Raw genomic sequence first — 15,774 nt, 5'->3', positions numbered from 1 at the left:
TAAGACAAAGAGAAACACGAAGATCAAATATCCGACAACAAAACGTTTTATTATCAAAAAATGAACCTGTTAGGACCAGAACCAGAACCAGGTCTAATCCTCAGCCCTTTTCTCTACTCTACTCTACTCTACTCTACTCTACTCTACTCTACTCTACTGGTTGGGACCCGTTAGCTTAGCGGTTGCTAGCCTTCCTGGGGCCACATAGCGGACGTCACCTTGACTTTGAAACATTTCTGATGTTTTCTTCGCTAAGATGTGAACGACTGATGATTTAGCTGAAGGTCAAAAGGAAGTTAAAACTCCAACTCAGAAAGACCCAATCCATTATCAGTACAAGAACCAGAACCAGGACTGAGACTGAGAGGATGAAGACTAAGAGTCTCTGGTCCCTGTGGTGTCTATATGAAGCTTCCTGTCTAACTAAACCCTGACATGGGGAAACCTACTGCCTATGACAGAATCTGCCTCCAGAACCAGAACCAGGACCAGGAAGCATAGTCTGACATCTGAATGTTTCATGCTTCCTATTTTAAAAGGCTTAAGGTTCTGGTCCAAAATGGTCCCTGTTCCAGAGAAAGTCCCACTTTCTTAGACTGGGAGAACCCAAACCTCTGGATCCTCCTGAGCGGCAGCTACATGTGACGTTCTTGCCACTGATGGATCCAGAGGATCTGCAACCTACCCCCGAACAGGACCTGGATCAGGATCGGGAGCTAGATTCGGTGCCTGGCCCCTGCAGTGGAGAGGCAAGTGAAGATCCTTCAGGGGCAGTAAAGTGATTCCTGGTTCTGTTGTTGTGCTGGGCCTTTTGAGAGTCTGATAGATTAAAGGGTTCTGTTCAGGGGTCGGTCAGACAGACAGAGACAGGGGATCCTCTGTAGGTCACAGCTGGATGAAGTCGCTGTGGACTCCATCCTGTCGTTTCATACTTGCGGTCCCCTCCAACTCCTTGGCGGCCCGTTCAGCCCTGTGGACCTTCATGTGCGAGTCCACAGAGCGTTTCTCCTGGTAGCTCTTTCCGCACACGCGGCAGCTGTAGGGCTTCTCTCCGGTGTGCGTCAGCATGTGTCTCTTCAGATCGATCTTCTGAACGAAGCCTTTGCTGCACAGCTGGCAGCTGAACGGTTTCTCCTTCTTGTGGAACCTCTCGTGAGTCTCCAGCGAGATCTTCTGGCGAAACCTCTTCCCACAGAGGCTGCAGATGAACGGCTTCTCGCCCGTGTGGATCCTCATGTGGGAATCCAGGTTGCCGATCTGTCGGAAGTTTTTCCCACAGACCCTGCAGGTGTAGGGTTTCTCCCCCGTGTGGATCCTCTTGTGCACGTCCAGGTGCTGGCTCATGGTGAACTTCTTACCGCAAACGTCGCAGGAGTAGATCCTGGGCTTCCCCCCTGTGTGGCTCTTGATGTGTCTCTTCAGGACGGTGTTCTCGATGAAGGTCTTCCCACAGAACTCGCAGATGTACGGCCTCTCGCCGGCGTGCAGTTTCATGTGTCGCTCCAGCGAGCCCTTGCGGGGGAAGTCCTTGCCACAGTCTTTGCAGCTGAAGGGTTTCTGGCCGGTGTGTGTCCTCATGTGGATCTCCATGTCCCTGAAGCTGATACCGCAGATGTCGCAGATCCTGCTGGTCTCCCTGTGGCTCTGGATGTGGAGCTGCAGAGCCTCTGAGGACTCCGCCTGCTCACCGCAAACGCCACAGCGGCATTCAGGATCCTTCACATGAGTCTCTGCATGTCGCACAAAGTTCCCGCGGTTGTGGAAGGCGTTCCCACAGACCTTGCAGCAGTGAGACGGAGTCAGACTGGGTTTCCTGCGTCTGCTCCTAACACTGGGCGTGTCGTTGGTGGCAGCCTCGTGGCTTCGGACGTGTCGCCTGAGCTCAGCGCTCTTGTTGAAGTCTTTCCCACAGATGTGGCAGGTGAAGGGTGTGTGTCCGTCATGGGCCTTCATGTGGCGCTCCAGAGAGCCAGCGTGGCTGAAGTCTTTGTGGCAGACAGTGCAGCTGAACGGTTTCTCTGCCGTGTGGATCCTCATGTGTGTCACCATGTTGCCCTTCTGGTTGAAGCCTTTGCCGCAGACGTGGCAGGTGAAGGGTTTCTCCCCGGTGTGCAGCCTCAGGTGAGTCTCCTGCGCTCGAATCGATGGGAACTTCTTGCCGCAGATGTCACAGGTCCTGCTGCTGTCACGGTGCGTTTGAAGGTGCAGCCGCAAGCCATTATTGGACTCCAAACGCTCACCGCACAGACCGCACAAACACTCTGCCTCCTTCAGGTGCTTCTCCACGTGTTTCATCAGAAAGCCCTTCCTGTCGAACGACTTCCCGCACACTTTGCAGCAGTGAGGCGCCGCCCCTTCATCCTCCTCATCCTCATCGGCCAGATCGTTCGGAGAGGCCGGGCGCTGGTCCGTGTCAGAGCTGTCCTCCAGCCTGGAGGAAGTGCTGGGCAGAGGTTCCTTCCGTCGGTCGTCCACAGAGACGTTGGGCTTCAGAGGGTTTTCATCACAGAGACCGTGGACACCAACTGACAGACACAACTCTGCAGAGGAGACACAGCGAGACAGTTAAAGGGACAGTTCACCATTCAGCCTCTGGACACTCAGATGGACAAGTCTGACCACATTATACACATACATACAGTATATATACATCATATACACTGTAAACGGTACATTGTATATATTATGTACTAATGCCTGACCAGGTGTCCATTATCAGGAATGAATGGACGACGTGGAGGCTGATCAGTTGTCTCTGCAGAGTCCATTAATTCCTGGTTATGGAACCTCGTCAGGTTTCGTCCCTCTGACACCCTGTGGTCACCTGGCAAGCAAAAAGTCATTCATTCACTTATGCTGAACTGAATTTTGACTTTAAGTGATTTGATGAATAAATCTATCTCTCCATCTATTTAATCTGTTTTTAAGTCAAAATCTAAAGGCATAGCTCGGTTTCCCTGGTAACACCTGAGGGTCTGACTAATACCTGGAGCAGTCATCCCCATCCTATAAGGTTCTTCTACAATGGAAACGCTGTTCTTTCCTCCAGTAGATAGGACGAGCCTCAGACAGGAGATATTTCTAATCTGCTTAATTCAGCCGTCAGCCACAAAACTAACGTCATGCTAGCAGGATGCCGAGTCACTAACAGTGAGTGCCGGAAGGCAGGAAGTAGAAGCAGCCAGTCGCCACATCAAGTCGCTTCATCAATACAAGACTACCACGAACAAATGATGGGCCATGTGACCTGTCATCGACACATGGAAGATCATGTGACCTGTCGGTTACAGCTTGGAGCAGCGAGCTGAATGTGATGTCATCACTTTCGCCCTACAGGATTGTTGCTGACTTCCAGGCTCGATCATTAATGTTTGAAAGACGCAGTCAGAGAGTGAAGCGGCTCAGCGGGGCAGCAGACACATCTGTGGCAGCAAGCAGGTGAGTTTTCAGTGAAGCAGCTTCACTCTGATGCTTTTAAAAGATTTGGTTTACTCAAACAGCAGCTTCTCTGTCAGCAGGACTTCTCCGTCCTCACCAGGGCTCATGTCTGTAGGCCTGCCAGGCTGGTCAGGTCAGCACCAGCCGCACCAGGCTCTTATGCTAATGCTGACGCCAGCAGTGAAGCTAACAGTGATGCTGAGTTGGTCACAATAACAGAAACTTGTGTTTATCATATGCTAACCTCTGAACTCTGGACACACATTTCCAGCTTCACGGTCCCACCCTGCTGTGCTGTGATTGGCTGGTATTTGTCAGATATGTCCTTGTGATTGGATGCTCGTTCCTCCAGTTTTTTTTGCTCTGGCTGTAGAGACTTATTACTGACATCTAGTGGCCGGAGGTGGTATTATCATCCCCGCACTACAGTAAAGCTGGTTTATCAGGCCCCCCAACTTTAACTTTGGTGGGACACACAACCCAGTGCAGCCCCCCAGTATACAGTACATTTGTGTAATGTGGACACACGTGTGTACAGTGTGTCTACATGCCTGTAGGCCACCACACACCACTGTCGGCTCATACAGACCACGTAATGCGGTTGAAAGCTCTGGCAGTAAATGGACCCCGCTGACTCGGGTGTCTAAGCTGTCTCTAGCCTCTCCTGTCGGATCTCTCACCGGGCTCCTCTCGTCCTCTTTCGGCCGCTCTGGTCGCTTCAAACACGGTGAAGATGTGCTCCACGGCCGCGGTGATCCGTTCCGTCACCAGCTGCTTCAGCTGCTCCACTCCCGCTTGTCTGCGCTCCCTCAGCAGCCACAGGATCTCCTCCGCGGCCGCCGCCAGCTGCTCGTCCACCGCCGCCCGCAGGCTGCCGCTCTCGCTGCTTTTCGACCGTTTTTTGGACATTCTGGCGGAATTTCCACCGAACAAAGAGGAGGATGTAAACAATGCGAGGATGCTTCCGGGATCCCTGCATTCACGTCTTTGCGTAAGATGACGTTGCAGGCGCTCAAATATTACGTCATTTTTCTGCGTCCAGTGTAGTAGTGATGGGAATTCCGGGGGCGTTAACATTCCCTATACCCCCCAAAACGAAAGAAACGCACTTTAAAATTCTGAACAATATTTATCCTTCTAAAGAATTACTCAGACTACGCTTTAATATTGATGACAATATATGCATATTTTGTAAAAATGATATTGAAACTACGGACCATGTATTTTTCTCGTGGTATAATACAAACGTTTTGGCTTAACATTCACAAATGGATCAAACAAAAAATTCCATTGCTTCCAGCTTCTATCTCTAGAGACAATATAACCTTTGGTATGATCTTGCAAAACAAAAATGATGAATTATGCTGTAATGTAATTCTGTCTAGCAAAATTCTTTATCCATAAGAACAGAGTACTGAAAACATCCCCCAAAATTATTTTCCTGAATGAATTTAAAATATATATGAAATCTTTAAACCTTCTTAAAGGTCTAAAAGCACAGAAATTATATGATATCTTAAAAAATTTCCCAACTGAATTGGATAGCTGAAATTAGTAGGAATTGCCTCTTGTGATATCAGACTAAAAACCTTCCTTTTTGACAAAGCATATATTTAAGGGCTGGCTCAGTCCTTAGACCAGCCCCTAGTTATGCTGCTATAGGCTCAGACTGCCGGGGGACTCCATTGGTGCACTGGGCTCCTCTATTCTCTATCCTCCTCTTCCTCTCCATCCTTATGTCTCATGTCAGCCAAATGTCTGCCTCTAACTTGCTATCTTCCCCGGAGCCTTTCTGTGCTTCCTCATCTCTCAGGTTCCTGTGAATCCTGTGGATCCTGGTCCTGGTCCTGCTGATGCGGTTCTCCATCAGCCAATGGATGTGCGTCTGTCCGAGGCTACAGCCTGTCCGTCCTTGGGAGCTGGATCTCTCCTTCATTGTGGTGCTCCCGGAGGTTTCTCTTTTCCCACTGGGTTTTTCCTTCCCGAAGAAGGAGGGTCATAAAGGGCAGGTGATGCCTCGGACTGATCCACCGGACTGATCCATTGGCCTCATCGACTGCTGGACTCTTTATTAGATTGTTTGTTCGCTTACACTTCTTGTTTATTTCAGTGAACTTTGTAAAGCACTGTGAGACACTCTGTTGTGATATTGGGCTATACAAATAAATTGAAAATTGAAATTGAAATATCAGTGATTATTATCTTATCTATCTTTTTATTTTAATTTAGTTCTTTTAAAGATTTATTTACCTAACCTCTACCTCAATCTGCTCTGAATTTATTATGTTGACGCACCAAATGTATGTATTATATTTTGAGATAAGTTGATGTTCCCTTGGCAATCTCTTTATATTGTTACAATGTCTGTTAAATCAAGTTGCCATACTTGTTTATTTTCTCAATAAAGCATTGAAAAAAAAAAAAAAAAAAGTTCAGACTTGTGTAGTTGGTAGTTCGTCCTCCAGTCTGGACTCAGAAGTCCAGACTGGAGCAGACTTGGTGACGTCACCACCTCAGCTCTCAACACGTCTCTACTCCGGTTATCTCCATTTAAATACACATTCACAATAAAACCAGATGTGATATTAAACACAACCGCTTTAAAAACATGATTTTAAATGTTCAGCAGGCTGCATGTTGTCAAATGGTGCATAGATTTGAAAATTAAAAACTATAAACTCCATAAGTCTTAAAATTACATCCCATAACCCTCTCTACATTTAAGAGTGGACTAAAAACCTTCCTTAGTGATGAAGCCTATAGTTCAGGGCTGGATCAGGTCTTGGACCAGCTCCTAGTTATGCTGCTATAGGCTCAGACTGCCGGGGGACTCCCATGATGCACTGGGCTCCTCTCTCCTCCTCTTCCTCTCCATCCTGATGCTTCATGTCTCCTTAATGTCTGTTACTAACTTGGTATCTTCCCCGGAGCCTTTCTGTGCTTTTCTCATCTCTCTGGTTCCTGTGGATCCTGGTCCTGGTCCTGCTGCTGTGGTTCTCTGGTTCCTGTGGATCCTGGTCCTGGCTCTCCTGCTGTGGTTCTCTGGTTCCTGTGGATCCTGGTCCTGGCTCTCCTGCTGTGGTTCTCAGGTTCCTGTGGATCCTGGTCCTGGTCCTGCTGCTGTGGATCTTTGGTTCCTGTGGATCCTGGTCCTGGTCCTACTGCTGTGGATCTCTGGTTCCTGTGGATCATGGTCCTGGCTCTCCTGCTGTGGTTCTCTGGTTCCTGTGGATCCTGGTTCTGGTTCTGCTGCTGTGGTTCTCTGGTTCCTGTGGATCCTGGTCCTGGTCCTGCTGCTGTGGATCTCTGGTTCCTGTGGATCCTGGTCCTGCTGCTGTGGTTCTCTGGTTCTGGTTCTCCTGCTGTGGTTCTCTGCTTCATGAATCACTGTTGCAGATCGTCGTCCACTCATCATGTTTTTCATTGTTACCATAGTGATAATTTATTAGTCTCACTCCTGTTGTTAGTGCTGTAGCTGCTGTTGTCTCTCTCTCTCTGTCCAACCTCCTTTGCTGTAACTGAGACTGAGAATGTAACAATTAGAGCAGAAAAGATGAATGCAGAAAATCAGACCCCCCCACACACACACACACACTCCTGCGGGATTTCTGTCCTCAGGGTCTGAGGGATCTCAAAAGGTCCACATCAGTCTCTGTCCAGGTGGTTTGAGAAAAGACGGAGGACATTTTACTTACAGTTTGAACAAATTATGTTTATTTTTCAGGCAGAGCAGGAAGTGGACATGTGTAGACAGGAAGTGGACATGTGTGGACAGGAAGTGAACAGATGTGGACAGGAAGTGAACAGATGTAGACAGGAAGTGAACAGATGTAGACAGGGTCTGAGTCCAGGTAGAAAATGTCTTTGTTAGAGACAGAAACTGGAAGAACAAACAGGAGATCTGTCCGTCTACAATCCTGAAGAGTTCTGGTTCCAATCCAACAACAGGAGCACAGGTAACCCCCTCCCCCAATAGTTTCCCTGCAGTTTTTCCCAGCAGCCTCTCTGTTCTCGTTTCTCTGCTTCAGTGTAAAAACGAAACTGAACTAACAGAGAAGAGAATTCGTCACGAGGAAAAGATGAACAACAAAGCTGAACCAGACTCTGACCTTTAAGGGGTCTGTGTGGTTACTTCTGGACTCTGGTGGTTCTTCCTCTGAGGTGGGGGGCACCTGTGTCTCCTCTTCCTCCACACCTGCAAGAATTTCTTTCCACAGTCATCACAGGTGTGAGGGTCCTCCCCCAGTTGGATTCTGGTGATTGTGTTGGGCTGGAAGTTCTGATGACCCCCCTCCTCTCTCTCCCGGATCCTGCTCTGGTTCTCCAGCCCCCCCTTCCTCCTCTGTGTGGTCCTGGTCTGGTTCTCCGGGCCCCCCTTCCTCCTCTGCGTGGTCCTGGTCTGGTTCTGCGGCTCCGGCTCTGCCTCCTGCTGGTGGACTTTCAGGTGCTGGACTAAGACCCTGCGGGCCCTGAAGGTTCGGTTGCGGACTTTGCTGCTCTGTGCTGCTCCTGGTCCTCGGATCACCTGTGGTTCTGGCTGGTTTGAGGCGGTTCTGGTGTCAGTCGTGTCTCGGCTGTAGTCGTCGCTGTCTTCGGTCTCAGACGTCTGGACGTCTGAATCTGGATCCGCTGGTCCCAGTTCTGCCCAGGTGGTCCTGGTAGCTGACGGGTCCTGACCTGGCCTCGCTGCACTCCTGGGCTTGTATGTGAACTGGATTATGTCAGCCTCGTCCAGGTGAAGCTGGTGCTCCTGGTTCTGGTGCTCAGGGGGGTCCGGCTGCTGCATCAGGACGTCTGCAGGAAACAGACACATCCAAACAGCTTTACTCCTGATCCAGACCACCAACACCCGTAAATCTGGCCCAACCTGGCCCCGAACGGACCCTTCAACCTTCCCCTGAACTGCCCAGTCGGACTCACCTGATGTCGGAGGCTCCATGACCGGTTTATGGAGCGCGCAGAGCAGCGCGTGCTGGCGGGAGATGACCTCCTGACAAAGAGCCGCTTCTTCTTCGTGTTTCACGATCGTTTCCTCAAAAACTGTCAGAATCTCTTCGAGCGCCGCGTTCAGCCGCTGGCTGATGAAGACCCGGAGCTTCTGGATCCTCTGGACCCGGGACATGTCGAGACTGAGTGCCGGGACACCGGAGAGAGAGCGGAGGTCTGCTGCTAACAGCTAACGGTGCTAACGGACTCAGTTCCGGCTTTTTCCGGTGTCCTTCACAATAAAGGCATAATCTCAGCGGCTCTTAGCCTGGAAACTATGAACACACAATACACGAACAGCGTAATACAGAAATAGAGACGAGCTTTAAAACTGACCCTGATGGATCAGAAGAACCAGAGTCACACCCGATTGACAGACCTGATCCAGACCTGATTGACAGACCTTCAGTATTTCAACTCAAACCATGTGTAGAAACAGTAAATCAGTGTCCTGGTTTGGCCTTTTTATTGAGCAGTTACAAACAGCGGAGCATTAAACAGACCTTCATGTATTAGATATATATATATATATATATATATATATATATATTTATATAAACTCTTTCACACGAAACCAAACAATCTCTGACTCAACAGGAACGTTTTTATAAAATTTCTGCTTCATCTTTCTCCACTTTTTCTTCACAGACGTCTTTCTCCTGAGAAAAGAAGATTTAGAACAAACTTGGTGTCAGTCGAGACGACTAAACTAGTAAATACACACACACACAGTCTTTATGTAAAGCTCTTATACACACTATTTATGTACAGCTTTGCTAAGATAGCTGTTTCCAGTTCTTATACTAAACTAAGGTAACTGCTAACTCTTTTCCAGTATTTAAGCTAAGCTACTTGCTAACCCATCTCCAGTCTTAATGCTAAGCTAAGCTAACAGCTGCTGATGGTAGCTTCATATTTCCAGATGTGAGGAAGTTAGCAGCTGAAGCTAGCAGTCCAGAGGGACAGAGTAGTGACAGACGTGTGGTTCTGACCCGGTTGGTCCGGTCCTCGTGGTCCTCCTGGTCCCTCCTCCTCCTCAGCTCAGTCTCCACCACGCTGTGGAAGTCCTTCTCTGCTCTGGTGATCAGCTGATCAAGGTCATCTGCGTTGTCCCGTCCTCTGTCATCCTCTCTGCTCTGCTCTGAGCGGCTCCTCTCCTTCAGACGGATCTCCCTCTGACGAGCCTCAAGGATCTTCTCTCGCTTTGTCTCCCGTTCAAACATCTGCGGAGACACGACAGAGGTCAGGTAACCCACCTGCGCACAGCCTGGTCCTCATGAATGCACTAAAGTTTTAATATTATTATTATTATTATTATTATTATTATTATCATCAAAGCTACTGTTCTGGGAAACCCTGTGCAGCTCAGTATTTGTCCTGATTTCAGACCAGCTGCTGTCTGACCCCTGAAATCCCACAGGGCTCGTGTGCATCTTGTTCCAGCTGCAGTGTTTCACTCTGATAAACTCTTCTCACAGGATAAAACAGGCTGCATTTCTTCTTCTGCTGCTTTAAATGTGTTTCTTGAATGAGCAGCTCTGGCAGCCGTAACATGACACAGACGCTCTCGGTAGGATTCAGTGTCTCAGCATCTCTCACAGCAGCCAGGAGAGTCTTCTCGTTCTTCTGGAGGGTCGACAGTCCAGAGCAGATCTCCAGCAGCGTTGCTCCGCCCTGCTGAGAGCCGCATGCCACCAAACGGCCATTATCCTGAAGACGGAGGCTGTACAGCGCCTCGTCGCACACCTGAGGACCACGACAGACACAAACATCATCGTCATCATCATCAGGTCACCTGTCACTTCTTTGTCTCATGGCGGCTAACAGAAAAAGAACCCCCTAAACTCCGGTGTTTTTACAGCGTAAAGGTACCTTCAGACTAAGCGTGGGGTCGTTCTGCTTGAACAAGATGTCCCAGACGTCCAGCACGCCGTCCATCTTCACAGTGAAAAAGACAGACGGTCTGACTGGACTCCAGCAGGCGTCCATCAGGTATGACATCTGATACCTGAAACAACAGGTGGCAGGTAATAGATTCAGTTCCATTTTCACACCTGGTTAAAAGGACAAAGAGTCTCCTCAGAGGAAATGTCAGGACAAATAAGACGAGACACAATGAGACCAGATGAATGACCAGATCAGATGGTACTAAAAAAGACTAACTAGATGAAACAAGATTGAAAGGCGAAATGGTGAGAAACCAAAATGAAATGTAGAACTAGACAGGACAGAAGACAGTGAAGGGACCGGTTCGGAAAGGACCAGGTCGGAAAGGAGTCTTTTCTGCATCGTCTCCTGTCCAGCTGTGTCTGACTCCTACTTGGTCCACATGATGGACGACTCCTTGATGTCCTCAGACCAGATGCGGGCCGTCCAGTCCCCCACGGTGAGGAAGTTCTTAGGGAAGAAGGGATTCCTCTGCAGGGCATAGACGGGCCCGTGGTGGCCATCGTACGTACAGACGATCTTCTCCAACGGAGTCTTGGCCTTCCTGTTACAGGACACAACCACGCCCTGCTCCGTCCCCACCATGAACTTAGTGGGCTGGAGAGATGGGGACAGGGACACCGGTCAGAGAGAGTGAGACTGGTACAAATGGGGACAGACAGAGATGGAGGACAAACGGAGACCCTGTGTGTCGGGGGGGGGGGGGGGGGGCACGGGGGGTTCAGGCTCACCATGGTGGACTCGAACTCGAGGCTGACAGCTCCCAATGCTCGGTCCAGACGTCCCTCTCTGCTCGGGTCCAGAACCAGACGCTCGGAGGGCTCTGACAGCCGCCGGACATCCCACCACAGCACCTGAGACACAGAGGAAGCAGTGCAGCACACTGTCCACCTGTCTGTCCTCTCACCTGTCCACCTGTCTGTGCACCTGTTGCCCACCTATACCTGTCTCTCGTCTCTCTACCCGTCTCATTACCCGTCTCTTGTCTCTCTACCCGTCTCGTTACCCGTCTCCCTACCCATCTCTTGTCGGTCTACCTGTCCGTCCGTGGAGGCAGAGAAGACATCTGTCCCGGTCTTGGACTGAAGCCAGATGATCTTGTAGACCGGGTCTCTGTGACTGTGCTCCACAGAAGACAGCTCCACTGGTTGGCTGCCCCTCCGGGTGTCCCAATAAGCTGAAACAAACACATCTTCAGGTGAGTCCACCTGTCCCAAACCCTAACCTTGCCATCTGTCAGTCAGCACCTTAACCTACCAATCTGCCCGTTGTAGCTGCCTCCCACCAAAGTGTGGGGGTCTTTGGGGTTGTAGTCCAGACAGACAAGTGGAGACGCCGGCTTCAGAGTCATCTCCGGCCTGTTCGGGTTCTCTGGAACCAAACAGAAATCCACCTGTCAACAGACCTGATGCTGGTGTATTTAAACCAGTCTACCTGTCCTTGTCACCTACCGATGTCCCAGATGTAGGAGTCCAAGCTCATGTCTCTAGATGTTTTCTGGAACTCGAGGCAGGAGTAGGCGGCTGCCAGCTTCCTGCCGCTGTCAGGATGCCACGACAGGCCGGTGACGGTACGCTTCACCTCGTTAGGGTCTCTGCAGATGCACAGGTGATACAAGTAGCTTTGATTTTCATTCCTGACAGAGGAGCTCCACATACCAGACTTCATAGAAGATTTCTGACAGTTAAGAGCCAAGAGTGCCATTACTGAAACCACCACACTTCACTACACCTGAACCTCTACCTGTCCTCCACCTGTGTGTTGTTGTTGTCGGCTCTACCTGAACACGTTGATGGTCTTGGCGGACGGTGACTCCTGATTTTCCTCCACCTCGTCCTCATCCTCGAAGTAGTCCTGGTAGATGTCTACGGCGTTGTTCTGTCTGATGCAGTGCTCCATCACCTGGACAGGATGACATCACTCAGTACCTAGTGACATCACAACCAGGAGGCGTGGCTGCAACCACAGAGATAAAGTGGACCGGTGGGGACTGCTGTGGATGTAGGTGGACTGAAGTAGTCTGAAGTGGACTGGGGGTCTTACGCTGCCTAGCTGCAGGATGCTGTTGATGTAGCCCTCATCTTTCTCCACCTTCTTCCTGAAGCGGATGGTCTGTTCCATCTCCTGGGGGTTCACGTCTTTGGGCCACCCCCCCTCCACATGGTTTATCCCACAGCTCTCAGACTCAAAGCGCTCCGTATTCACCTGTACACAAACACAGGAACACCTGAGTTCAACCAGCTTTTATTCAGTGAAACAGACTCGCGGTTGGACTGAAAATGAATTCTAGTAGTTTAAAGACAAATCAGATCAAATTAATTGATGAGTCCATTAATCAATCAGCCCATTAATCAATGATGAAGGATTGCTGGTCAAAACATCAGAAGATCTACAAATCAGTGATATCAATAATAATCAACTGATCATTCCTTATTCAATAATCACTTCTCTGCCCCTTGGTCTTCTCCTGTAGTACTTGAGGAGGAGAAACTTTCTTTAACGATCAACATGAAAGAGGAGTTCATACTGATTAACAACCAGAATAAACTCTGTTGTTCCGGACCGATCCGGACCGATCCGGTCCTGTGCTGTCACCTGGTGCTCCGACATGTCCCGGCAGGCCTGCAGGACCTGGTCCCGGGGGCTCCTCTGGATGAACTGCAGGCCCAGGTTCGGGTCCGGAGGGACGTCCACCAGCAGCTCAGCGGGCCGGTCAGAGAAGAGGCACTGCCGGCCGAAGTCCCCGCGGAGCTTCGTATAGACATGGACGATCTCCATCCTACGGACACACGGACACACGGACGGGAAAAACGGTCAAAAACGGACGCAGCTCTGTCAGACCAGCAGGAATGGCGGTGCAGTTCGCTGTATCCTAGCAACAGGGCAGAGTTTACCGTATCCTAGCAACAGCGACCTAATTGACATTCAAATAAACTTTACTGACCAATAAAGTTTGACTATGAAATGAAATAAATCTCTAAGAAATCAATGACAATAAAAAGGTAGTCACTTCACAAAAGTCAGTTCAGCCCGTGTGTGTGTGTAACTTAGTGTAGACTATTAGTGTGTGTGTGTGTGTAACTTAGTGTAGACTATTAGTGTGTGTGTGTGTGTAACTTAGTGTAGACTATTAGTGTGTGTGTGTGTAACTTAGTGTAGACTATTAGTGTGTGTGTGTGTGTAACTTAGTGTAGACTATTAGTGTGTGTGTGTGTAACTTAGTGTAGACTATTAGTGTGTGTGTGTGTGTAACTTAGTGTAGACTATTAGTGTGTGTGTGTGTAACTTAGTGTAGACTATTAGTGTGTGTGTGTGTAACTTAGTGTAGACTATTAGTGTGTGTGTGTGTGTGTGTAACTTAGTGTAGACTATTAGTGTGTGTGTGTGTGTGTGTAACTTAGTGTAGACTATTAGTGTGTGTGTGTGTGTGTGTGTGTGTAACTTAGTGTAGACTATTAGTGTGTGTGTGTGTGTGTGTGTGTGTGCAACTTAGTGTAGACTATTAGTGTGTGTGTGTGTGTGTGTGTAACTTAGTGTAGACTATTAGTGTGTGTGTGTGTGTAACTTAGTGTAGACTATTAGTGTGTGTGTGTGTGTGTGTAACTTAGTGTAGACTATTAGTGTGTGTGTGTGTGTGTGTGTAACTTAGTGTAGACTATTAGTGTGTGTGTGTGTGTGTGTGTGTGCAACTTAGTGTAGACTATTAGTGTGTGTGTGTGTGTGTGTGTGTGTGTGCAACTTAGTGTAGACTATTAGTGTGTGTGTGTGTGTGTGCAACTTAGTGTAGACTATTAGTGTGTGTGTGTGTGTGCAACTTAGTGTAGACTATTAGTGTGTGTGTGTGTACAACTTAGTGTAGACTATTAGTGTGTGTGTGTGTGTGTGTGTGCAACTTAGTGTAGACTATTAGTGTGTGTGTGTGTGTGTAACTTAGTGTAGACTGTTAGTGTGTGTGTGTGTAACTTAGTGTAGACTATTAGTGTGTGTGTGTGTGTAACTTAGTGTAGACTATTAGTGTGTGTGTGTGTGTGTGTGCAACTTAGTGTAGACTATTAGTGTGTGTGTGTGTGTGTGTAACTTAGTGTAGACTATTAGTGTGTGTGTGTGTGTAACTTAGTGTAGACTATTAGTGTGTGTGTGTGTGTGTGCAACTTAGTGTAGACTATTAGTGTGTGTGTGTGTGTGCAACTTAGTGTAGACTATTAGTGTGTGTGTGTGTGTGTGTGCAACTTAGTGTAGACTATTAGTGTGTGTGTGTGTGTAACTTAGTGTAGACTGTTAGTGTGTGTGTGTGTAACTTAGTGTAGACTATTAGTGTGTGTGTGTGTGTGTGTGTGTGTGTGTGTGTGTGTGTAACTTAGTGTAGACTATTAGTGTGTGTGTGTGCAACTTAGTGTAGACTATTAGTGTGTGTGTGTGTGTGTGCAACTTAGTGTAGACTATTAGTGTGTGTGTGTGTGTAACTTAGTGTAGACTGTTAGTGTGTGTGTGTGTGTAACTTAGTGTAGACTATTAGTGTGTGTGTGTGTGTAACTTAGTGTAGACTATTAGTGTGTGTGTGTGTGTGTGTGCAACTTAGTGTAGACTATTAGTGTGTGTGTGTGTGTAACTTAGTGTAGACTATTAGTGTGTGTGTGTGTGTGTGTAACTTAGTGTAGACTATTAGTGTGTGTGTGTGTGTAACTTAGTGTAGACTATTAGTGTGTGTGTGTGTGTAACTTAGTGTAGACTATTAGTGTGTGTGTGTGTGTAACTTAGTGTAGACTATTAGTGTGTGTGTGTGTGTAACTTAGTGTAGACTATTAGTGTGTGTGTGTGTGTGTGTGCAACTTAGTGTAGACTATTAGTGTGTGTGTGTGTGTGTGTGCAACTTAGTGTAGACTATTAGTGTGTGTGTGTGTGTGTGCAACTTAGTGTAGACTATTAGTGTGTGTGTGTGTGTGTGTAACTTAGTGTAGACTGTTAGTGTGTGTGTGTGTAACTTAGTGTAGACTATTAGTGTGTGTGTGTGTGTGTGTGTGTAACTTAGTGTAGACTATTAGTGTGTGTGTGTGTGTGCAACTTAGTGTAGACTATTAGTGTGTGTGTGTGTGCAACTTAGTGTAGACTATTAGTGTGTGTGTGTGTGTGCAACTTAGTGTAGACTATTAGTGTGTGTGTGTGTGTGTGTAATTTAGTGTAGACTATTAGTGTGTGTGTGTGTGCAACTTAGTGTAGACTATTAGTGTGTGTGTGTGTAATTTAGTGTAGACTATTAGTGTGTGTGTGTGTGTGTAATTTAGTGTAGACTATTAGTGTGTGTGTGTGTGTGTGTAATTTAGTGTAGACTATTAGTGAGTGTGTGTGTGTGTAATTTAGTGTAGACTATTAGTGAGTGTGTGTGTGTGTAATTTAGTGTAGACT

At 48.1% G+C, this 15,774-nt stretch overlaps 3 protein-coding genes across 3 annotated transcripts; all 3 read right to left on the bottom strand.

Annotated features, from left to right (window-relative positions):
- Nucleotides 1-50: 50 nt before the first annotated feature.
- Nucleotides 51-4,347, bottom strand: LOC139215057 (zinc finger protein 271-like). Its single transcript, XM_070845882.1, has 2 exons — nt 4,119-4,347; nt 51-2,540 (listed from the first exon to the last, which is right to left on the bottom strand). The coding sequence occupies exons 1-2, from the start codon at nt 4,345-4,347 to the stop codon at nt 886-888; spliced, it is 1,884 nt and encodes a 627-aa protein (XP_070701983.1). The 3' UTR covers nt 51-885.
- A 2,821-nt stretch (nt 4,348-7,168) lies between these two features.
- Nucleotides 7,169-8,574, bottom strand: LOC139215070 (uncharacterized). The gene is made up of 2 exons (XM_070845899.1): nt 8,359-8,574; nt 7,169-8,232 (listed from the first exon to the last, which is right to left on the bottom strand). The coding sequence occupies exons 1-2, from the start codon at nt 8,558-8,560 to the stop codon at nt 7,550-7,552; spliced, it is 885 nt and encodes a 294-aa protein (XP_070702000.1). The 5' UTR covers nt 8,561-8,574; the 3' UTR covers nt 7,169-7,549.
- Nucleotides 8,575-8,983: 409 nt separating this feature from the next.
- dnai2b (dynein, axonemal, intermediate chain 2b) lies at nt 8,984-13,149 on the bottom strand. The gene is made up of 12 exons (XM_070845883.1): nt 12,967-13,149; nt 12,415-12,576; nt 12,152-12,273; nt 11,823-11,965; nt 11,629-11,742; nt 11,409-11,548; nt 11,103-11,225; nt 10,745-10,968; nt 10,297-10,432; nt 10,024-10,170; nt 9,417-9,647; nt 8,984-9,083 (listed from the first exon to the last, which is right to left on the bottom strand). Exons 1-12 carry the CDS (start codon nt 13,147-13,149, stop codon nt 9,030-9,032), a joined length of 1,779 nt encoding a protein of 592 aa, XP_070701984.1. The 3' UTR covers nt 8,984-9,029.
- Between the last annotated feature and the right edge of the window lie 2,625 nt (nt 13,150-15,774).

The sequence above is a fragment of the Pempheris klunzingeri genome, chromosome 16 (assembly GCF_042242105.1).
Source record: "Pempheris klunzingeri isolate RE-2024b chromosome 16, fPemKlu1.hap1, whole genome shotgun sequence".
Classification (NCBI taxonomy): domain Eukaryota; kingdom Metazoa; phylum Chordata; class Actinopteri; order Acropomatiformes; family Pempheridae; genus Pempheris; species Pempheris klunzingeri.
Note: the sequence above shows the minus strand (reverse complement) of the source record. Positions and strands in the feature narration are given on the sequence as shown.